At 32.4% G+C, this 25,945-nt stretch overlaps 2 protein-coding genes across 6 annotated transcripts in view; both read left to right on the forward strand.

Annotated features, from left to right (window-relative positions):
- LOC103579909 (E3 SUMO-protein ligase ZBED1) overlaps positions 1–25,328 on the forward strand; it is a 147,470-nt gene extending 122,142 nt beyond the window's left edge. For 2 of the 5 annotated variants that reach the window (XM_053738595.1, XM_053738597.1), the window contains exons 2-6: positions 22,298–22,405; positions 22,638–22,752; positions 23,309–23,564; positions 23,639–23,684; positions 23,759–25,328. In XM_053738595.1, coding sequence (XP_053594570.1) covers positions 22,324–22,405; positions 22,638–22,752; positions 23,309–23,564; positions 23,639–23,684; positions 23,759–25,326 — 2,067 coding nt within the window. In that variant the 5' untranslated portion in view covers positions 22,298–22,323 and the 3' untranslated portion in view covers positions 25,327–25,328. Of the gene's footprint in view, positions 1–22,127; positions 22,157–22,297; positions 22,406–22,637; positions 22,753–23,140; positions 23,181–23,308; positions 23,565–23,638; positions 23,685–23,758 lie in introns of those variants that run through there. The other 3 variants (XM_053738594.1, XM_053738596.1, XM_053738598.1) reach the window with 3 other exon arrangements.
- On the forward strand, positions 15,245–16,294 carry LOC103579908 (uncharacterized). Its single transcript, XM_053737914.1, has 2 exons — positions 15,245–15,436; positions 15,500–16,294. Exons 1-2 carry the CDS (start codon positions 15,245–15,247, stop codon positions 16,292–16,294), a joined length of 987 nt encoding a protein of 328 aa, XP_053593889.1.
- Positions 25,329–25,945: the final 617 nt, after the last annotated feature.

The following is a 25,945-nucleotide window of genomic DNA, read 5'->3' on the forward strand; positions in this document are numbered from 1 at the left end:
TATTCGATTTGGAATGAAATACGCTAGAATTGGACACTCTCTAAAAAAAGTCTTCTATCGCTTTTTGATACATCCATTCTTTCAAAAGTTATTTAAGCTTGATGTATAATTTATATTAAATTTTCAGATGTTTTAACTTTTCCGGCGAAACTATCAGACTTATTACACTGAGAGAAAAAATCAGTAACTGCAACTACAAAAAAATAGTGATATACGGATACAAATATATTTTCTTAGTTACGATAACAAATCAATTTTAGTTAATATAACAATTAAATTTAGTTGCAGTTACTATTTTGTAGTTAATTCAACGTTTTAACTGTTAATGTAACTGACTAAAAATAGTTATATTTAATTCAAAGCAGTCATTCAAAGAACTAAACCCTAATCGTTAAATCAACTGAGATTTTTTACTAAACATAACGAAATTTTTAAAGTTGCTAAAACTATAAAATAATAGTGAATATTAACATTATTTCATAATTAATTACACAAATAATATTTAGCTACAGTAATTAAAGTAGGATAGTACGGCTAACCATATATATGTAGTTATGAGAACAACTAATTTTTATTTACCAGTGTGATGAAATTATATTTCATCTAACAAAAAAAACTTAGTTGTTGTCTCCATGGAAATTTAGTGGATTTTAAGGAAAAAAAAATTATTTTTTGTTTACAATGTTAATTTTAATGGTTTGTTAGGTTATTTATTTATTTATTTTTTTTTTTTTCGAGGCTTTTAAGTTTATTTCATTATATATGATTTTTTTTTTTTTTTGTGATGGGAGGTGGCTTATGTATATTTTTGTCAAATTTATCTGACACACGCGCTTAAACTTATATTTTTAACAACCTTCCTATGCTTCTTAAATAATTATTTCGCAGTCGCCCTAAGAAGGATTCGAACCTAGCGCCCTACGCACGCAAGTCCGACGATGTACCGCTACGCCACACGGCCGATGAGCAGCCATAGACGTTACTTAACTTATAAGCTAAGCGTACAAGTACTCACTTCGTTACAGCAACAAAATTAATTTAGTTACGGCAACCATTGTTTTCGCTCACAAATTAACCTTCAGGACTTAAAAAAATTCACATATCACGCTAAAAAAAATATATTTTGATTATAAAACAGAAGTTCATGTCACGAAACTCCGAATCGACTGACATACACAAATTTTGGCCAAATTTTTTTGTCTTATAAATTTTGGGCTCAGAAACTTAGAACAATTTAGACTTTTCAGACTTAGAAAAATTTTAAGTTTCGGGACTGAAAAGATTTCGGTGCTCAAAAAAAAAAAAAAAAAAATAATAATAATACTTGTCGAACGCGAATTTAACGATTTATATGTAGATCATATCGAAATAATATATTATTTTAACCCCGAAATTTTTTCTAAGTCCCAATTTTAGTTTGATTAAGTACCAAATAATATTTGATTTAACTAGTTAGTATGTGTTGTAACCACTAAACTTTTATTGTAGCGATAACTAAAAATAAATAACAAACTAATTTTAGCTACTTCAACTATTTTTTTTAAGGCATCTGAACAATAAATAATTATCATAACTATTTATATTAGTTACACCAACTAAATAAAAATACTTGGATAGAACTATGTAAAATGTTTTACCACTACTATTTAAAATTGTTACATCAACAGCAAAAATATAGTGATATACGGATACAACTTTAAAAAATTCATTGAATCAACTATTTCGAAATAGTTAAAAATATATAGTTGCTGCTACGATTTTTTTTAGTTAGATTGAGTACCAAAAAATATTTGATTCAACTAGTTAGTATTTGTTATGACTACTAAACTTTTATTGTAGCGATAACTAAAAATAAATAACAAAATAATTTTAGTTACTTCAACTATTTTTTTAAAGTCATTTAAATAATAAATAATTATCATAACTATTTAAAGTAGTTACAACAACTAAATAAAAATAGTTGGATACAACCATGTAAAATGTTTGACCACTACTATCTGAAACTTGTTACATCAACAGCAAAAATATAGTGATATACGGATACAACTTTAAAAAAATCGTTGAATCAACTATTTCGAAATAGTTAAAAGTATATAATTACTGCTACGATTTTTTTTAGTTAAATTGAGTACCAAATAATATTTGATTCAACTAGTTAGTATTTGTTGTGAATACTAAACTTTAATTACAGCGATAACTAAAAATAAATAACAAAATAATTTTAGTTACTTCAACTATTTTTTTAAAGTCATCTGAATAATAAATAGTTACGATAACTATTTGAATTCGTTACACTAACTAAATTAAAATAGTTGTCTCTTTTTAGTTATGGCAACTACTGAGATTTCTTTCAGTGTACAAAATATAATGAAACCTTCTTTGTAGACAATTTTATTCTCTAAGAACTATTTCTAATGAAGTTCTTCGGATTCCGCATTATTTTCTACTTCTTTTTATTTCAATGTCAAGCACGTAAAAAAATAGTTTTCTGTTCGATTTTAAAAGCTTGGCATAAAAACGAAAATAACTAGGAAACAATGCGGAATTCGAAAAAACTTTATTAAAAATAATTTGTAAGGCATAGAATTGTCTACAAAAAATGTCCCGTGATATTTTGTGATAAATCTGATAGTTTCGCCAAAAAAATAACAAAATTCTGAAGATTTAATTTAAATTCGACTTCTCGCTCAAATAACTTTCGAATAATTGGATTTATAAAAAAAAAATTATAGATTACGTTTTTTGTAGAGCATTCAATTCTCAACAAAATTATGTCTGCAGATTTTTCCTACGGCGAATCGTTAGCTAGTAGAACTGCACATCTAAATCAGCATAACTATCAGTTAAAAAAGTTAAGTAGGCTAATTAGCTGGCTCGCTCGTCAGCTTAGCTAATTTAACAGATTAACTTTATTAGCTTGGCTAAGCAGCCAAATGCTTCACCGGTTAATGTATTTCCAATAGATTTTCTAAAATAACTCTTAGCTAATAAGCCATGGGAATTTGAGTTAACCGGTGAAGCATTTGAGCGTAAAGTCGGATTTAAATTAAATTTTCAGAATTTTGTTATTTTTTTGGCGAAACTATCAGATTTATCACAAAATATCACGGGACATTTTTTGTAGACAATTCTATGCCTTACAAATTATTTTTAATAAAGTTTTTTCGAATTCCGCATTGTTTCCTAGTTATTTTCGTTTTTATGCCAAACTTTTAAAATCGAACAGAAAACTATTTTTTTACGTGCTTGACATTGAAATAAAAAGAAGTAGAAAATAATGCGGAATCCGAAGAACTTCATTAGAAATAGTTCTTAGAGAATAAAATTGTCTACAAAGAAGGTTTCATTATATTTTGTAATAAGTCTGATATTTTCGCCGGAAAAGTTAAAACATCTGAAAATTTAATATAAATTATACATCAAGCTTAAATGACTTTTAAAAGAATGGATGTATCAAGAAGCGATAGGAGACTTTTTTTGGAGAGTGTTCAATTCTAGCGTATTTCACGCCAAATCGAATAATTTAAGAAATTAAAATGTTACACTTTGTGAAATTTATTTTATGTTTTTGTATCGTTAAAGGAATGATTTAAGTAAATTTTTTTGATAATGTTGGGCATTTTGTTGCCGAATTTCTTTTTTTTTCTTTAAATAATTTATTTATTATTTATGGATAGAAAGTGAAGACTAATATTTTATTTGAATAATATTGATATAATTAGTAAATTAATTATTTTATAATTTATAATTTTCTTTTTTTCAATTAACTATTATTTTTTTGTTATGTAACTTATGTGTAAATAATTAAATTTTTCAAATAAAGTAAAAATTATATTATGACAATAAAATATTTTAAATTATTAAAAAATATGTTAATTAAATTATCTATTTTTAAGAAAATATAAAATACAGTTATCAAAATAACAATCTTTAATGATAGTCGTAAATTTTAATGTTTTTATTTTTGTTAATAAATGTTTTAATAGAAATTTTTTATGAATTTAAATTTTCTTATTCCGATCCCTACCCGCGTATAATGTTAGAGTTACCTTTCGAGATCTACTTTACCTTCAGAGATATAAAAATTAAAAAAGTTGGTACCGCTGTATACTCTAGTATAAAGTTAATTTGGTATAATATACTGCTACCACTAAATCGCACGAGCATAAACCTCCACTTGCTACAACTTTCGATGCTACCAAGTATGTTGGCAACATACAATCGCTGACTCGAAATTATTGTAAACTTAAATAAGGCTAGACGAAAATTCAACTGGCATTATAAGCAAACTGCTCTCGATTTATTTGAATCATTTTAAAAAAAGTATAAAATACTAATGCATTAAATTATCGTTTTTTTAATAGATTAGTGACTATTTTTCATGATAGCAACAAATACACATGTAACATTTTATGTCCGACTTAATCACTGTATGCAAATACATAACATCAGTTCGATGTACAACTGTTCATAATTTGACATCTTTCTACATTACTAAGTCACCATTTTGTGCTGCTACTATCAGCCATCTGTATTTAAAGGAAACAACGTTAAATGCAACTGACTAAATACAAATCTGTCTCAAACATCCACTAGAAATAAATACAGTCATTATTTACATCATTTGACTCTTAACTATACCGGGAATAATATTCAATCGAAATACTTTTTGACTCGAAAGAACTGGTTGTTAGGACAAAAAGATGGCACCGATAGTCATGAAATTGTCCGCTTAAAAGTGAGAAAAATCTTTAAGTTTCGTCAAATATCAATGTCTGTAATGAAAATCATGCACTTCTACATGATTTCTATCACGAACAAACAGTGCAAACTCGAAATTCCGTTATATGTCATTTTCGACCGCCAATTGAAGAGATAGATTCTAGCAGTCAATTTAGATGATTATTGATAGGTTGCGTATTGATTCGATTCCAATGCTTATTTTTCCAATATTTATGTGTTGCTTATCGTCATGCTGTGGTTTTTTTTCAATAGACATCGATAGTCATGAAATTGTCCGCTTAAAAGTGAGAAAAATCATTAAGTTTCGTCAAATATCAATGTTTGTAATGAAAATCATGCACTCCTACATGATTTTTCTATCACGAACAAACAGTGCAAACTTGAGATTCTGATGTATGTCATTTTTGACCGCAAATTGAAGAGATAGATTCTAGCAGTCAATTCGGATGATTATAAATTGGAATTGTATGGATTAAATTCTAATGCGAATTTTTTCAGTATTTATCTGTTGCTCATTGTCATGCTGCGTTTTTTTTTTCAATAGACATCGATAAACATGAAATTGTCCGCTTAAAAGAGAGGAAGATCCTTAAATTTCGTCAAATATTAATGTTTGTAATGAAAATTATGCACATCTACATGATTTCTACCACGAACAAACAGTGCAAACTTGAAATTCTGATGTATGCCATTTTTGACCGCCAATTGAAGAGATAGATTCTCGCAGTCAATTTTGATGATTCTTGATAGGATTCGTATGGGTTCGAGTCCAATTCTAATTTTTTGAGTATTTATGTGTTGCTCATCGTTATGTTGCTGTTTTTTTTTCAATAGACATCGATAAACATGAAATTGTCCACTTAAAAGAGAGAATGCATGGTTTATAATAGAATGAATGACTATAATATGATTTAATTATCGAAAATGGAGTTCATAAGATACAGTATTTATTAAAGACTTTGGAATTATTATGCTTAATAGCTTGATGATTAGAACAATAAAAAATAAAATATATTAATGTTAAAGAAATATTAATTTTACTTTGTCATTTTGGACAGTATCAAGCAAAATATTAATATTATTATTGTTATTCTTAACATCCTTATTGTTATTTTTATATAATTTTTTGCGAAAAATAGTTGACTGCAAAGAGACTGTAAGGCAGAAAGAGAAGTAAATGTCAATTTTTTTTTATGAATCATTTATACAATTAGTACACAATAAAATTGAATGATTTTGACATACCGGTTTCTCACATCTAGAGCAAAACGTGTGAACTTTTTTATCTGGTTTTCGAGGGCAAACAATACACCTGACAGGCTTATCTTTTATTTGTCAAAAGTTTTCGGTGCACATTTGAGGGACAAATAATTTGCAGCTTCATCACGTAATTCTCGTGATAAGTACTGACAGGTAGCCCTCTTTTTTATCTGATATTTTACGAGTTCCAATCCAAGCCGCTTTAAAAATTCTTTTCGAGATAATGTATGATTGTATTTAGTATGGTAAGTAATATAACTGTGTAGACAGGCGACGTCGATCATAAAACACCAGACTTTTAAAAGAAGTCGCTTTGTCTGTTTAATCGTAGAATACTTATTAAAAAGCTCGTCGATAGTAAAACCACACATATTTTTAGCGTCTTTTTGGAGTGAACAAGTTGAATCACCGCAAATTTCCTCAGAAGTTTTACAACTTTCGTCTAATATCACCTTAGTGCCTTTATTTTGTAATTTCAATATATACTCAAGAGCATCTCGATGAGTCGAAGAATCGGTGTCGGAATCATTAAATTTCTTTTTATCATAAAATTCGAAATTAGAGACATAACAGTAATTTGAATCCACAATCAAATACACAACAAAGCCTGAAGCTGTGCCAACTTTGTTGAGCCGCTCAACAGATTTAGTTTTTTATATTAAATATTTTCTGCTTATGGTGATATTAGAACTTGTTTCAAAATTTTGTTTACAATTTTTAATAAACGCTCCTAATATCATTTCAATTTCATTAGAACCCTGGTGGAAATCGTTTTCTCGCAGCAGTCTGAATAATATTTGCAGCATTCTGAATAAAAATTCTACAAGTATTAATGGCTCTGAAAAGATCTGAAATATTCTAAAAAAGTATGAAAAAAAGCTGTTTGAGATGTTTTACGCAATTTAAAGACTGAAACCATAAAAGTTTTTAGACTCTTCTAAAAGAGTTTTTTAGAATAAATCAGAGATTTTGTAGTCACATAACGGAAATAAGTATAATACTTTGTAAGACTTTTTCAGTGCTAATAAGTAATTTTAAAAAATATTTAGAGTTTTAGAAAATCAGTGACTGAATTTTTCAGACATATTGAATACTTTTCGTTGGAGGGAAAAAATTGGATGGGAGTAATTTCGTTAGAAGGGAAATATTATTAAAATCATTTTATTTTTCTTTTATTTCATTCCTTATTTTATTTTAAAAGTTATAACGTTATCACTTAAAACATACAACTGATCTTCAATAATTAGTAAAAGAAAGGATAACTATTGCTCTATAGTATTTTGAAATATAATAAAATGTTTTCTTACTATTACAGAGTTTACGTATACTTATAAACTATTTTACATCGTTTTCATACGTATATATTTTCCGTGATATCAGCATTGTAATTTCAGACCTTAGTAAGCACACATTTGATCAATTTTTGAACAGATGGATTTATCAAAAAATGATAAGAGACCTTTTTTGTAAAGCGTTCGATTTCCTATAAAAATAAGTATTAGTCTATATGATCCATTGATTTCTTAAGGATTTAAAAGTACTTAAAGCTAAAAAAAAAATTTTCCCGTGTTATTTAAATGGGACAATCGAATTTTTCAATGAGCTAGGTCTGTAATCGACATAGAATTTTTATTCTTGTGCGAAAATTTTTTTTAACTTCCCGCTAAGAAAATTGCACTTAAAAAAAAATGTTGCTCCGAAATGACGCACCCTAATTTTTATATATATTAGGGTGTTTCAGAAAAAAAAAATTTTTTTTCTTATGGTCTCAAAAGCTAGTCTTAGGTATAAAAAAAATCCTCCCAAGAGAGCAGCTCGAAATCTCAATTCTACTAAGAGCTCAACGAATACTTATTTTCCCATTCAAATTGCATGTAAAAAAATTTTTTTTTTGTTTTTTAAAAATAAAAGTATTAAAAAATTTCTTTTTCGAAAATCGAAGCACACAGCTCTGTAGAAAATTAAATTCTCTACAAAAAAGCTTCTGATTGTTTTCTCCGGAGAACTAACAGAAAAAAAGATATGAAGCTTTAAACTATATTAAATAGTATAACTTCATGTTTCCATTATATTAAACAGTTTTTTAAATAGAAATTTAGGTTTTTTCTTCTGAACTAATATTATCTGTCAATTTTTTTTGAATACATGGGAAAAATTTTCCTTACTTTAAGAACAGAACTTTTTTTTTAAATTAAAAATACAGAAAATTACTAACCCTGATTAATCTGAGAACGAATTAAGGAACGTTAATAGTATAAAGTAACCTAAAAGGTTTCTATACGAAAGTTTTGTTCTTACATTTCGCCGGGTAATTAAATTATAACAATAAGAAGCAGAATACAGAAATTATAAAAATTATTCAATTTTTTAAGCCTAACAAAACCTATAGCGAAATCAAATCGATTCTTTTTTAATGTCAAGAAAATAATAAAATCAAAAAATATTTAAATCGAAAACCAAAAGTAAACTTATCAATCATTATATTGCATATTAATTTAATTAATCTGTATTTGGAATATTTTTGATAAAATGCATTTAAAATTCTATAAATAATTATAATATTATTTACCTGTACTAAACTTTTTTATTATAATTGGTTACAAGATAATTTTTTTATAATCATAGCACTATCGTACAATTTCTCACTCAGATGCTGATTAAATATATTATTGTACTATATTTATAGAATTATAAAAATTATATCATAAGAGTTTACATCGGTTGTAATCAGGAGACACGGTAGTGTCTCGCGCTAAGTACACGTTCGGACACATGTATATGTGTGAAGTGTCTTGGCGCTAGCCTACCGTGTCTCTATACCGTAGACAGAACGGTATTTAGCTCCAATTTTTAAAAACTTTTTTAAAAAACAAAATATCTAGAAAATTCCTTTTGCAATCGAAAGATGATTGATTGTTCGTCAGAAAATTATGAAACTTTACCAATTTTAGTTACGACAACTAATTTAAATAATTAAATTAGGCCAGCATTTACTATAGTACCCCCATTTTTAATCCTTTTACAAATTTTTTCATGCGAAAAGGGCACTGCCAGAGAATAAAAAGTTGTAAGAAATGCCATGATTCAGTAAATATTGAAATTTTTCTGTAGCAGTGATTTGTTTTTTCGCCACCAGCGGTGCTTCAGTCTGTATTTTTTTACTATAGTTTCGTATGCAAATTTTTTATGAGCATAAATAAATTCGTTTCATAATCATAAATTTTATGAAAAATTTAAGGGAAATTTTATAAGTAAACTTTTGCTAAAGCAAACTGTGCTGTTAGGAATGCTTGTATATAGTTGCAAAAAAAACTTTGACGATTATGTAAAACCTAGTTTAACGTCCTTATGGTGTAGTTCTATTCGCTAAGAAGTATCAACCTTGATAGCCAAGCTGTCAGCAAGCTAACGACAATCTATTGCCGCAACTTGTCATCAAGTTGACCGCAGAAATTGGCATTTCCTTAAATTAGCCGCAACTGGTTGCCAAGTTATAAGAAACTTGATAACAACTTATAGGAACTCTTCCAAAAGCGGAAAGTAGTCACCAATTTGGTCACATTTAATTGACAACAACTTTTTAATTAGTGCTATGTATATATATTTATGTAGTGATCAATTAAAGTATAATGTTTACTTAGTGATTGCGTTGAAAATCCGTATGATTATCTCTAATTAAGTTATTATTATTGACTAAAACTAAATTTTACGTCAAATAATACCTTTCATTTAGGAAATATAATTTGTGAATTGCTAAAAAATTTTGAATGTTGTATGTTCTCTCTAGTTATATTCGCCAGGTCCCTGATAGCCTCCAACCGTGAGTTAACTTCAAGCTACTGCCGTATTAGCCAATTCGAAGGAAAAGTGTTAGAGAGCAAACAGTTACCTTCAAGTTGACAGTAAATTGTCTGTAACTTGAGTTCAATTCGACCAAGTGTTACTGTCAGACAATGACGTTAAGTTGACTGTAAGTTTCACTTCAAATTGATGGCAAGTTTTTCTGTCAAATTACGTTCAGACGGTAGTTGATTTGCATCAATTTGCACGCAAGTATTATCCAGCCATGACTTCCCAGAAACTTATTGTTAAGTTACCCGTAAATGTTCCACTGCAGAACTTGCTAAGCAATTATATTTAGAGTGTGGCTTTTAAAGGTGGTACCAAAACCGTGTCATTTACCGCGATGATAGGTACAGATGTTGTCATTAATGGCCGTATTTGGCCGAACTAAATCCTATACGTGTGCCTAATAAGATTTAGTTAAGATTTAGTCTAATAAGTATGCTTTTCTTCTACTATGCTAAATCTTAACTTAATTCACAGAGGACTTAATTCAGCTAAGCACGGCCAATACCTGGAATTACTAAACTTACCCTAATAGCATTGAAATTGATAGTAATTTGATGTTGAAATTACCTGAAATCTGCTGCCTGAATCTGCAGACAATATCACAGCAAAAGTTGAAAATAAAAATTTGCGGTTAATTTTTCTTCAATTTTAAGATAAATTTGTCCGAAAAAAAATGGTCGATAATGTTCATTCTTACCATTTCAGAAGGCATGCAAATTGATACGTAAAATTGTCTACAATTTGAGCGTAAAAATATACTTAACAATTTTTCAAGTCAAATTAACGATAAATTGACATAAAATTTGCCTGAAAATTAAAGACAACTTTTTTCTAGTCAACTTTTGAAGTGAATTTGCATTCAAATTCGGACAGTAAATTTACGTCAAATTCAATAGTAAGTTGCATACAACTTGTCGTAAAAAATGGAAAAGTCCAAAGTTGACGGAAATTTGAGGAAAAATTTAACGAAACTTTTGTACAGTAAACTTTTGCTCAAGCAAATTGTGCTATTAGAGTTAGTTGACGTCTGCCGTAACTGCCCTAGCAGTCACTCCAGATTGAAATCGACAGTAATTTGACAGTTGAAATTATCAAAATGTGCTGCCTGAATTGGCCGACAATTTGATAGCAAAAGTTGAAAAAAAAAATTAGCGGTTAATTTTTTTTTTTATTTAGAGGTTACTTTTTTTGGCTAGAAAAAAACCCTAGGGAAAGTTCTGTTATGTCCTCAACAGCCTCAGGTGCCTCCACCTGTTAATTAATTAGTAAACTTGAGATATATAAGAAGCGCGCATTTAAATTCCATTTGAAATTATATATTAATTTCTTACAACACTTATTGCGTCTTAACAATATTGAGTCAATAATTTAAATGATAAATCGTCGTGGCACATACTCATTAAATTATATATTTTTATTATAAGAAAGTTTAAATAAATAGATAGATAAACCTTTATTTTGTATTCAGAGAAATATAAATACAGGTTGAGTGGTCTTGGAACGTTTCCTGTCATCCGATACTTAAAACCTAAACAAAACATACGCATAAAAATCATGAATAGGTCCTTGTTCTAAAGTTAACCGTCAATATGGTTATAAACAAATACATATTCTATCAACAAGTAAGAAAAGAAAATATATAATTAATAAATGTTACTTACTAATGAAAACCATGTCTTACCAGAATTTAACTATTACTGTTAATATTAAATAAAGAGTGACGCGTATAATAAATAAATTAAAGAAAATATAGAAATATAGCATTATATTAATTATAATAATGTTTCACAATAAATAGTAATGTCAATCGTACTAAATAATTAAATATAGAATAATTATGGAGGAATACACCTCTGATAGCCTAGAATATTTAACTGGAAGATTGTATCTAAGTACATATAAATAGAATAAATAATAAGAAGTTGTAGAATGGATAAAGTGAAGAACGTATATGTGTAAGCTTATATCCTAAATTTGAATTAGTAGAAAGTATAAATGTATAAGTATAATATTTAGTAAAGAACATAGATATATAAGAATATATACATATAAGCATGAGTGTGAACATGAGAGTAGTGGGGAGAAGTTGGAGAGTGAATGTCCGAGATCTCTCTGCCGTCTGATGTAACTTCACTTCTCTCCGAGAACTCTTTACGAATACAACTGTTATTACTGATCAAGTTTTATCCATACTTTATAATAAAATTCAGTCTTCAGATAAAAGTTATTTTATCAATTACATCTATCCTTAATCATAGTTTAATTATTTCATTAAATAACAATCATAATCATCATCATCGTAGTAAACAATAAATTTATCCACTGTTTTCAAATTCAAAATTTGGTCCCGCGTGACAACGAACTGCCCACTGTCCAGGAGGTGGCGTCAGCTCCGATCCTAGTAACCTCCCAGGACATAACAGTTCTTATGAAATTGTTCTCAAATGTCTGTCAACTTCGGGCTATTCCGTTTTTGACGAGAATTTGCATACAATTTGCTATACAATTTGACGTAAATTTACTACCCGAATTCGAATGCAAATTCATTTTGAAAGTCGTATACGAATTATCGTCAAAAACGGGAAAGCCCGAATTTGACAGACATTTGACAAAAATTACATGGGAACTTTTATTAGGGTTTTTTTCTAGTAAAAAAAAGTAACTTCTACATTAAAAAAAAAATTAACTGCTAATTTTATTTTCAAGTTTTGCTATCAAATTGTCGGCCAATTCAGGCAGCACATTTTGATGATTTCAATTGTCAAATTACTGTCAGTTTTAATCTAAAGTGGTTTTTAGGGTAATTTCGTACATCTACCAACATTGTGGCGCTACCTGTCAATACCTTATTGGCGAAATTTGGAAATCAGGTTTTTAATCAATGGAAACAAATAATTATTTTTTAAGTTAATTTTTTAACGGAAGATTTAATATCATTATACAAAAACAAAATATCATTATACAAAAAAAAAAAATATTATTTATTGAAGACTACTAATGGAAATTCTAGTTTTATTACATTTTTGTTATAAATAAATTACTGTTTTATTTGATTTCACTAACAATCACCGACAAACGGTTTCCTAGCAATTTAAATAAAAAAATAAAAAAAATATCGAAATAGAGGGGTTCAATGAAAAAAATTAAAGGTTAATTTTTATTTACTTTTTCATAATTAAGCAATTAACCCTCAAACAACTTTGATAGGTTAACATTGATCGACAAACGACCAACAAACGATTGCAATTGAAATAAATTGGATCGGTTTATATTGAGTTGGTTTATAATGAGGAGTTAAGTTGGAGCTCAAATATACAACTTCATTAAGCGATTTCTGATAATCAATTTGGAAGCGAGCTAGTGGCAACCAACTGTTGCAACTTGCTATCAAGTTGGCCGCAAATACTGTTCCAATGTATGCCAATAGCTGGCATTCCCTTAGTTGACAGGATTGACGAAAAGTTGCCTTCAATTTTCTCAGAAAGTTGGTGACAGGTTGCGGTAGTAGATTATCGTCAACTTTCTACGAACGTTGGAAACAACTTGCAGTAAATATTTACGTAAAAATTTTAAACCCTTTCGTTGTATATATAGTTATATCCGCTAGACAGTACCAAAATCAGGCAATTTAGTGCTATATATATATATATATATATATATATATATATATATATATATATATATATATATATATATTGGGTGTACAAATTATTACGGTCCGTTTTTTGTTGTTAAAAATATATTTATTTTTAAATCTAAATAAATTAATAGATTAATCAAAGTATTGTCCATCGTTGATTACTACTTTTTCCCATCTCTCAGGCAATTTTCGAATTCCATCTCGAAAAAATGATTCGTCTTTCGAGGCAATCCAACTTCTGATTCAATTTTCTATTTTTGCAAAAGAAGTGAACCGGTGACGTGCCAAGTCGTGCTGCATCTGTCGGAATAACCAGTAATCCGAAGGAGCAAGGTCCGGAGAATACGGCGGGTGTGGTAAAATATCCCACTAGAGTGTTTCTAAATATTTTTTGACGACGTTTGCGACATGAGGTTGAGCGTCGTCGTGCAAAAGAATAACTTTATCATGTCTTTGTTCGTATTCCGGCCGCTTTTCACGTAATGCACGGCTCAATCGAATTAATGGTAACCTATACCGATCGCCCGTAATAGATTCGCCAGGTTGTAGCAACTCATAGTACGCAACACCTTTTTGGTCCCACCAAATACACAGCATGACTTTTGAACTCAAATTTCGCTTTTCTGTTGATGTCGAGGTCGATGGTAACGATTCACCAGGCTTATCGTAGTATTTTTTCTTCTTGGGATTATCGTAGAATATCCATTTCTCATCTCCAGTAACAATTCGATGTAAAAAAACCCTTTCTTTTTTGCCTTTGGATCAACTGCTCACAAGTGAAAAATCGCTTTTCAACGTCTCTTGGTTTCAATTCATGAGGAACCCAGTATCCCTGTTTTTGGATCATTCCGATGGACTTTAATCGTACAGAAACTGCTTGTTGAGTCACTCCTAAACTATCTGCAAGCTCTTCTTGTGTTTGACTTCGATCTTCATCGAGTAATGCCTCCAATTCTTCGTCCTCGAATTTTTTTGGTTGTCCGAGTCTAGGCTTATCTTCAACGCTGAAATCACCATCCTTAAAACGTCGGAACTATTCCCTACATGATTTATCAGTTGGAGCATTATTACCATAAACTTCCACAAGCATTCGATGCGCTTCCGCTGCACTTTTCTTCCAATTAAAGCAAAAAATTAAAACCTCCCGCAGATGCTGCTTAGTTACCACAAAATTTGACATATTCAAAAAAATTAAAAACAAGTTCTTTTACGAAATTCGAAGTGATGGGAACGGAATGTTATTGACAGATGTCTAACCTCTCTGAAACCATCGAGATCAACTGTCACAATAAAACATTTGTGGCGGTCCGACCGGCTCGGCCACGCCATCAGCGACCAGAAGTGCAATCAAACCACCTGAAGCGCCAACTCACGGAACCAGCAGATATCATACCAAAACAAAAACAAGGAGATAACGCTCCCGCCTTCCGTGACGCTACAGCTTTGGCAGCAATCATCTTTAGTACATTAATAAGAGAGTGATATACGAATAAGTGTACCTACATTTAATATAAGTGACTAGTTCTATTGTATTCTAAGCAAATAAATATATTTTCTGATTAATTGCCGAGATCTAATTAATATATAGTGTAGTACCCCCTAACAGCTACATAATTGGTGACCCCGACGTGATCTCGGCATTAAACAGCAAAATATCTACCGACGCCTCAGCGTGAACCTAGCAAAATTGGCGCGAACCAACCTGCAAAATCTTAACTCATGCTAAGAACTCCTACCAAACAAAATAAAATGGTAGACACGATGAATGACCAAACGGATGCAAACTCGTCATCTGATCCGTACGCTTTGCTCGGCGAATTCGGCAGCGTGCCACCACCAGGTACCCTACAAGCGTTCCAACAGGCCAACCTCAACGCGGGAAATCAACAACAGCAAAACAACAACAACAACAACGGTTCAAACATTCCACAACCAGGGATGGTACCTGTCATACAATAAGCGCCACACCAACAAGTCTATGCAGTCAACCTCAACCTGCCACAGTTTTCTGCGGACACACCTGAAGTGTGGTTTGCCATCGCTGAAGCAGACTTCACCGCGAACCGCATCACAAGCGACAACCAAAAGTACAGTCAAACATTGAAAGCCCTCCCAATCAGCATCTCGAAGCAGCTCTGGGACATCATCAGCAATCCACCACCTCAAGATAAGTATCCTTCACTTAAAAACGCCATACTCAGCCGTTTCTCTGATTCTAGACAAACACAGCTTCACAAGCTCTTGAGAGACATGACACTGGGTGACAGGAGACCCTCACAGCTCCTCCGAGAAATGCGCGAACTGGCCAGAGGATCAATTGACGACGAGGCGATGCGCCAGCTCTGGAAAGAGCGTCTTCCAGCTACGGTACGTCCATATCTCCTGGTTTCACCGAACCTCAATGACCTCAAGAGCCTGGCGGAGATGGCAGACCGCCTCGTGCTCAACATGGGCAACAGCTCGGTCTACGCAGTTCACAACAAAGATCATTCACCCTCTACAGGACAGACTCATCTCGAGCAACAATTGCTGGATCTTAGACTAACGACGAAAAACTGCCAACAGGATATCAGCAACTTACAACAACAGCTACAGCAGCAGCTACTTCTGATAAACAATCTGACGCAACAAACCTCGAGAGTAAATCAAAACAACCGAGGACATCACTCCAGGGCCAGGTCCATCACACCCAATCGCAACGGGTATTGCTATTATCACAGCCGATGGGGTATTGACGCATGCAAATGTATCCAGCCTTGCAAATTCAACCCCATCGTGCCCAACAACCAGGGAAACTAGAACCGCTGTCTAACATCGGGGCAGTCAGTGACAGCGACAACAAACTACCGCCCCACGAACTACGTCTCCACGTATACGACTACAAAACCAACCAAAAATTTTTAGTCGATTCCGGTTCAATAGTCTCCATCATTCCTGCAAGCTCCATAAGCTCCAAACTCGAAAAAAATCCACTCACTCTGTTCGCTGCAAACTCCTCGGCCATCAGCACCTATGGAACAAAAAACAGTCGAGCTAGATCTAAACCTGCGCAGGCCCTTCAAATGGTCTTTCATCATCGCTGACGTGCAAACAGCTATCATCGGAGCTGACTTGCTTACTCATCACAACCTATTGATTGACTTGAAGAATCAGCGTCTCATCGACCCGCTCACGTCTTCATCAACAAAAGGCAGTACACTCGCTGCAAAAACTTATAACGTCTCAACAATAGATTCAAGACTTCCAGTCATCTATGCGAATCTGCTTCAAAAATACATAGAGATTACGAAGCCGATCAGCAAACCCAACCTCAACAACATTTCGTATGCTCATCGAATAATTACCAGAGGACCGCCAACTGCAGCACGCGCGCGAAAGCTCGGTGGCGAAAAAGCTGAAGCGGCAAAAGCCCAAATCGCAGACATGCTGGACAGAGGCATCATCCGACCTTCAAACAGTCCATATGCCAGCCCGATTCACATGGCAAAGAAGAAAAATGACACTTGGAGAATGTGCGGCGACTATCGAAGCTTGAATGCGAGCACTGAAAAAGACATGTACCCACCACCATTTATTCAAGACCTGTTTCAACGTCTACACGGCAAAAAGATCTACTCAAAGATCGACCTCGACGGGACATATCTTCAACTACCCATGCATTCAGACGACATACAAAAAACAGCAATAATCACCCCATGGGGGCTCTTTGAATATGTCGTCATGCCCTTCGGTCTCAAAAATGCTACTCAATCCTTCCAACGCTTCATGGACTCAATCTTCCGCGACCTTGACTTCGTCTTTGTCTACATAGATGACATCCTCATCATGTCAGAGAACGAAGAAGAGCATCTCAAGCACCTGGAAACGGTCTTCCAACGATTAAAAAGTCACTCACTCCGCATCAACAACGACAAATGCGCTTTCGGCCAGTCTGAAATCAACTTTCTCGGATTCACTATCAACTCACAAAGTTACTCTCCAATTGAGGAACGCGTCTCTGCTATTCTAAACTACAAAAGACCCGAAACCGTCGAAGAACTCAGACGTTTTCTCGGCATGATAAATTACTATAGACGCTTCGTACCACAAGCTGCGCAAAGCCAGTTACCTCTGAACAGTTTTCTCAAGCAATCGATAAAAAAAGACAAGTCCAAGATACCGTGGACCCCTCAAGCAGAAAAGGCATTTGAAGACTGCAAGAAAAAATTAGCCGATGCCACGCTACTCTCATACCCATCACCTGGTGCCTGCCTCGCACTTACAACGGACGCTTCATCAGCAGCCATTGGTGCTAAATTGGAGCAACGCGTCAACAACAATTGGGAACCTCTAGGATTCTTCTCACGAAAGCTGACTCCAACTGAACAGCGATACAGCACCTACGACCGCAAGCTACTTGCTATCTTCGCATCGATCAAGTTCTTTCAGCAACTCCTTGATTGCAACCACGTAACTATCATCACAGACCACAAACCACTCACTTTTGCTCTGAATATGAAACACGAGAAGGCCTCGGAACGCCAGCTGAGACAACTGGACTACATCTCTCAGTACGCCACTGAAATTAAATACATAAAAGGAGAAGACAACATAGTCGCTGATGCGCTATCACGCATTCACTCGATCAACATGCCTACGGTGCTTAACCCTGAACAAATACGCAATGAACAGCTCAATGACGAAGAACTGAGAGACATAGTCGCACATTCAACGTCGTTACTGCTCCAGGAACTCGAGTTTGAAAACGGCGTCAAGATTTACTGCAACATCTCCAACGATCGCGTAAAACCATACATTCCAGCTTCCCTACGCAAGACAGCGTTCAACATTATCCATGGACCAGCCCATCCCAGTGGCAGAACAACCTCAAGACTACTGAGGGAAAAATTTGCATGGCCTGGTATTCGCAAAGACGCCATACAGTGGTCACGCGAATGCACAGCATGCCAACAGTCGAAAATTCACCGGCACACCCGACTTCAACCAAACCACATCGACGTACCTGACTCGAGGTTCAACCACGTGCACATCGATATCATCACGCTACCAAATGTCAAAGGTTACCAGTATTGCCTCACCATGGTCGATCGATTTTCCAGATGGCCGGAAGCAGTGACCATGATGGACATGACGGCTGACACGGTAGCAACTGAGCTTTTTAACCACTGGATTGCTCGTTTTGGATCACCAATCACCATTACCTCGGATCAAGGAACCCAGTTCGAATCCGCGCTCTTCCAAGCCCTCGTTAGACTAATCGGAACAACAAAAACTCGGACGACTGCATATCACCCGCAGTCCAACGGTATCGTTGAACGCATGCATCGCACCCTGAAAACAGCGCTGATGTGTTCACCTCAACCCTGGATCGAGATTCTACCCACTGTTCTACTGGGACTTCGAACGTCTTTCAAAGAAGACATACAGGCCACACCGGCAGAGATGCTATATGGCACATGCCTGAGAATACCTGGGGAATTCTTCATCACCGCAGATCTACCTCCAGATCCTCAAATATTTGTTGAAAAACACAGGGAATTCATGCGAGGTATTCATCCTACACCGACGGCTCACCACACGAAAGCACGAATATTCGTACTGAAAGACCTGGACACCTGTTCACACGTCTGGTTACGAAGTGACCACACAAAGGCCCCTCTGGAACCGCCCTACCAAGGCCCATATAAAGTTGTTAAGCGACTCACCGACAGACTGTACACAATAGCCGTCGACGGCCAAGAAAAAAACGTGTCCATAGACAGGTTAAAGCCTCATTATAACAACAAGACTGATAATGATCTCAATGAAGAAGATGACACATCGGCAACGCCTGACCCAGTCCATCCACACCACTGGGGAACGACGATGGACCCTCCTAAACGAACTTACTCTCGTGTCGTGACTTTCAAAATTCCCGCTGAAAGTCACTCAGGGGGGAGTGATTGTGGCGGTCCGACCGGCTCGGCCACGCCACCAGCGACCAGAAGTGCAATCAAACCACCCGAAGCGCCAACTCACGGAACCAGCAGATATCATACCAAAACAAAAACAAGGAGATAACGCTCCCGCCTTCCGTGACGCTACAGCTTTGGCAGCAATCATCTTTAGTACATTAATAAGAGAGTGATATACGAATAAGTGTACCTACATTTAATATAAGTGACTAGTTCTATTGTATTCTAAGCAAATAAATATATTTTCTGATTAATTGCCGAGATCTAATTAATATATAGTGTAGTACCCCCTAACAGCTACACATTCATGACAGCCAGAGCCATCTTTTTAAAACGGACCGAACTAATTTGTACACCGAATATATATATGTAGATCAATTGAAATGTTTTTACTTACTACTTGCGTCGAAAATACGCATAATTTTCTCTAATTAAGTCATTATTATAGACTACCAACTAATGACACATCAGATGATTCTAAAAATTTTCAAAACCACTTACAATTTTTTTTTTCCTTAGAAAAGTGCAAGAGAATAAGTATATTTACGAATATTTAAACGGTAAATGTTAAGATGTCGATGTCAATAATAAATAAAAAATAAAGACTCATCCAACATTACGACGTGTCAACCGAAGCGCGCAAGCAATAGCTAGTGCATATATATATATATATATATATATATATATATATATATATATATATATATATATATATATATATATATGTCCATGGAAATTCTGAAAAAAAAGAAAAGCATACCCTTGGGTCAAAGGAGAGGGAGGATAAGTACTTCGCACCACTTGCTAGTTGTAATAGATGAAAGATGCTGGAAGAGGGGTCAAACCACTAAACCATTTGATATTTAAAATTATTAACAGAAAAGCCTGACGTTGATGAATATATTTGACGTTAATTTTAATGGAGACTGTCGTTAAATAACTGCAACTATTTGTCTTATAAAAATAGATCAAGCAGGTTATAATGTTTGGCAGTACTAAATTATTAGTTAGTACTATTATATTGTTTCTAAAAAATAATACTATAAACAGTATACCCTCACGTGTTATATATCACGACTACGCATTACTTTAAGACGAATTTTTTGAGTTTAGTTTGGAAGTCGATTTTTAATAGTATGCATTAAAACTATTCACAATCAACACGACAAAAAGAAAACAAATCCTACCAAAAACAGATTCTCTGTAAAACATTGCGCCAAGTACACGTTTAAAATTTTTTACAAATAAGAAAAAATTATTTTTTACAAAAAAAATAAATCAAATCGAAAAAATACCAAGTACTTAAAATCCTACCAAAAACAGATTCTCTGTATAAAGTCGCGCTAAGTACAGGTTTAAAATTTTTTAAAAGTAAAAAAAAAATTATTTTTTACAAAAAAAAAGTCAAATCGAGAAAATACCAAAAGTACCTAGTATGATGCAAAATCATAACAAACATTTTCATAAAATTTCAAAAAAAAAATTGTATAACAAAATTTCAATGTACTTGGTGTGCTTACAAAAGAGTAAAAAAAAACATGTTTGATTTTATTAGAAATTAATTTTGCTTGAGTACATGTAGTAACGCACACCAAGTACATTGAAATTTTGTTATACAATTTTTTTTTTAAATTTCATGAAAATGTTTGTTATGATTTTGCATCATACTAGGTACTTTTGGTATTTTTTCGATTTGACTTTTTTTTTGTAAAAAAAAATTTTTTTTCTTTACTTTTAAAAAATTTTAAACCTATACTTAGCGCGACTTTATACAGAGAATCTGTTTTTGGTAGGATTTTAAGTACTTGGTATTTTTTCGATTTGATTTATTTTTTTTGTAAAAAATAATTTTTTCTTATTTGTAAAAAATTTTAAACGTGTACTTGGCGCGATGTTTTACAGAGAATCTGTTTTTGGTAGGATTGTTTATTACTATTATAAATAATAATATTAAAAGATTCACTTCTAGGGATGCGCGATATTCATCGATATTTCGAATATCGATATTTTTTTAAGTAAACATCGATAGTCGATGGAAAATATTGGACTATCGATATCGGAAAGTCAGAAGAAAGCTAGGTTACCGATATAGCTCATTTGGTGGCAAATTTGAAAATTAATAAAATGTAAAAAAGTCTTGTAATTGGTTCATTTTTAGTTGAATCTTTTTTTTATTAACAAAGAATTAAATACATTGAAATATTAAATTATTGGAATAAAATCAACCCCGTCAAGACTTCGATATAGCACCTTCCACTCGGCATTCAGCAAACATCTCAATATTTTAATGCTGCCAATAAATAAATATTGAAAGAAATACAAATCGAAACTGAATTTTATGTATTATTTAAACTATAATGATATTTTTCGCGCCAATATGGTTCGATTCGATGGATCGAATATTGCGAGTTGAATTTAGTACCAACAGGTATAGTTTTCTATACTATATTTGACTATACAATACTATACACAATATAGTAAATTTTAACGGTTTTAATTTCAAATTTAAATTGACAGTTGACTGCAAATAAAAACAGCGTATAAAAATCCATTTTACATTTTAATTGTTCTTATCTTACTTAAGTACATACAAAAAAATTATTATTTGCCAATCTATTAAATTCAAATTTAATAGTTGTTATATTATTTAACCGGTATATTGATTAACCGGCAAACCATCAAATAATGGATGACAATGGTATCATTGGTAAGTGCTGGTAAAACCTTTCCTTTCTATTCAAGTTCAAAAATGCTTCACTATCATTTTAAAAAACTTAATTAATTATTTATTACCATAAATTTAATTTATACGTAATCGATTTTAATTATTTTTCTGGTTTTTCTCTAGAAGAAGAGGATGCTCGAATATTTTCTATGTGGTTTAAAATCAATCAACCAGACGCTGATGCATTTCAAATATCTAGTTTAATAACATCTGACTATGTAAAACTGAAGAGTATGTATTAAATAATAAATAATATTGATAATGGTAGTTGTTATTCCTGCCTGAAATTTTGATTAAATTTTATTAAAAAACAATTTAATTCAACTATCTTTTCATCAAATGCAATTCATTTCATTGAGAAAATAATCAAAATTTTATTGTTAATAGGATTCAATTAAAGTTTTTACCAAGTGATGTGTAAATTCGTTAGTCTAATGATTATTAATATCTTTTATATTTTTAGATAGCGATAAATATGCCTACAACTTCGTAAAAGAACTGGTTGATTCATGTAAAATATCCATTTTCCCCGATAAGATTATTGAATGCATATGGAGATCCATCGATGATGTAGATTAGTATGTATATTTCAAAAATAATTTCAGAATATGTTCTTATTTTTTTGTGGGTTTATTTAATCATCACTTTCCTATTCTCTTTTCCCAGTGATCTTCTGAACTATCCACCTGAATCGAATCCTAATAGTGAGAATAAATATTCTTCACCTAAAACGCTAAGTTCCTCTAAAAAATTAGAATCAGGTCCTAATCATACATTAACTCAGCCTATTCATCCTGAAATGACTACGTCATTCAGCGCACATTTATTATATGCACATTCTGAACAAGCCTCCCAAAAATTACCTTCCAATAACTTTGGTAACTGTTTTATTTTGCTCTAATACATTTGATGCTATTATTAAATATTGATTCAAAATTAATTTTTTGATTGTTTATTTTCTCCTAGTTAATAATTTATCGACTTCTAATTCTGGTAATTCAGTAACGTATGTCATCCTTTTATTTTTATTTCATTATATCAATTATTTTATTATTATCTACTATAGTTCACGGCATATAAATTTATATTATATTATATTATATATTAAATATATTTTTTTTTCGCTCTCTATAGTTCGAAAAATAAAAGTAAAACTTGGGAGTATTTTACTCCAATCAATCCAAACTTGGCACGTTGTAAATTTTGCCAGAGTATGATAAAAACTTCAGGAAATACGACAAATCTACGCAGTCATCTTAATTCCAAACACAAAATGTTTATTCCAGTTGATATGCAAGTAAACATCAAGAAACGTACTGCTGCAGCAGTTGAAGAGCCCTCCAGCTCTACTGTTGAACGTAAAAAATTGAAGACTCAAACTGAAATGTCGGTATGTAGAAAGTCTTATACACTGAATTAGTTAACGAATTTAACATTTCATTAATCCTTTTTTTTTGTTTCCAGAGGAATCCTGTTCTGGAGTTGTATGAAAGGGCAAATTCGTATGCAGGTAAAATTTGTAAATTTTAGTTTCTATATTTGCTTTCGATGAAAATAATAATTTATACTAATTTTATATTACAGACGGAGGTATAGAAGCTGAAAAATTGACCAATTCGCTTTTAAACATGATAACGGTTGATTATATGCCACTTTGCTCCGTTGAAAAGCCGGGATTAAGGCAATTTGTAAAAACCGCAAGACCTCGGTACACTATGCCTTGCCGTAAAACCATTACCAAATTAATGAACGATAAATATGATGTCCTGAAATTAAAAGTTATGAGTAATATAGATAAATGCCCGTTTTATTCACTAACATCTGACATCTGGACTGATATTTCCCAGACGAGCTACCTTGGTGTAACTGTCCATTATTTATCTGCAAACAATCTAAAAGTACAAAGCACAAATCTTTGTGTTGAGTTATTGGATTCCGCTCATACTGCTAAAAATATAGCAAACGCTTTAAAAACGATTATTAAAAATTATAATTTAAACATGAACAAAATAGTAGCAATGACAAGTGACAGCACGCCGAATATGATAAAATCAATTAATACAGTCTTTGAACCTGAAAAGGATAGACGACTTCCATGCTTTGCTCATCGCCTGTCTCATGTGATTCCTGCAGCTGTATTAAAAATGTCAAATGTTCAAGAAATCATTGACAAAGTGAAGCGTATTGTGACCGTTACGAGAAAAAGTGGTCCTGCTTCGGATGAGTTGCTGAGACGTCAAAAACGTGACGGGAAAACTAATAGTACTGCTCTAAAATTTATCCAAAGTGTTGAAACGCGGTGGAACTCGACCTATGATATGCGTCAACGGTTCTTACTTTTGGAAAACTATGTTTACCCCGTAACTTCCAAGTGCAGTCATCCACCTCCATTATTAAGTCATGAAGAAACAAACATTTTAAAGGATCTTGTTAATTCGATGAAACCTGTAATGATTATAATATCTAAAATAAGTGGCGATTCTTATTTAACATGCAGCATGATTATTCCGAGCATTGCAATTATAAAAAAAGAAATCAAATTATCTAAGCCAAAAACGCAAGAAGGAGTAGCATTCAAAGCTCACCTATCTGCTTCTCTTGATAAACAATTTAATGATATCGAATCATTTAAAATACTGAGTATTGCAACTATATTAGATCCTCGTTATAAAAAATTACATTTCCAGAGTGCGATTACTGCTGCGAACGCTATAGAATTAATAAATAAACAAATGAAGACAAATTTTTCACAAAGTTCTGGATCTAAATCAGTTTCAACCGAAATGAAATTTGAAGAAGAGTTGAATGAAGATAACATTTGGCGGTACCATGATGAACTTGTAATCAAAACAAAAGCAAAAGTTCACACGACGGATGGATTGTCGTTTGAATTGAAACAATACATTACTCAACCGATTATTAATAGATCTAAAGATCCTTTAAAACATTGGCAGTTATTGAAACCATCTTTTCCTAATCTGTACGAAGTGGCAATGAAATATTTTTGTGTCGTTGGAACATCTGTTCCATGTGAGCGGCTTTTTTCTGAAGCTGGAAACATTAAGAATACCGACCGTAATCGACTAACGGGAAGTAATTTAAACAAATTACTTTTTTTAAGCAGTTTAAGTCGTGAAGAATGGGGATTATAACTAAATCCGTACTTTTTTTTGTACATATTTTTAATTTTTATATTTATAAGTTACAATCGAACTATTTTTCATTGTAAAATGTCTTAAAGTAAACTTAACCATTATTAAATTTGTAGTCTTTTAGTAATTTATCTATTAAAAAATATAAAAATAAAATTTTTTTTATATCTGCTACCCTCAACATCATCCATTTTTAACAATAATAATTTCAAATCAAAAATACTAGCTCCGATTTTTCTTTTTACATCGGTTGTAGCTATAATTTTTCAAATTTTCGCGCTTATTCTTACCATCGATATTCCGATATTTTTTTTAGAAACATCGATTGTCCGATGATAAGAAAGTGAAGCAATCGATAGTCCGATGTCGATATTTTTTACCAATATCGCCCATTCCTATTCACTTCCCTTCATTATGTAAACCAATCGGCATGCTTACTATTTTCATACAAGTTGTCTAAGAAATTTATTATCTAACCAATTTTCAGTATGAATATGCCATCTATTAATGAACTTGCAGACTATTTTGTAAAATCTGCTTTATCTAAATATAGTACTTGTCTTTGATATTTATACTATTCCTAAACGCTACGCCAATGGCACCAATTATTACTTATGAC

This window comes from Microplitis demolitor, chromosome 4 (assembly GCF_026212275.2).
Source record: "Microplitis demolitor isolate Queensland-Clemson2020A chromosome 4, iyMicDemo2.1a, whole genome shotgun sequence".
Lineage (NCBI taxonomy): Eukaryota > Metazoa > Arthropoda > Insecta > Hymenoptera > Braconidae > Microplitis > Microplitis demolitor.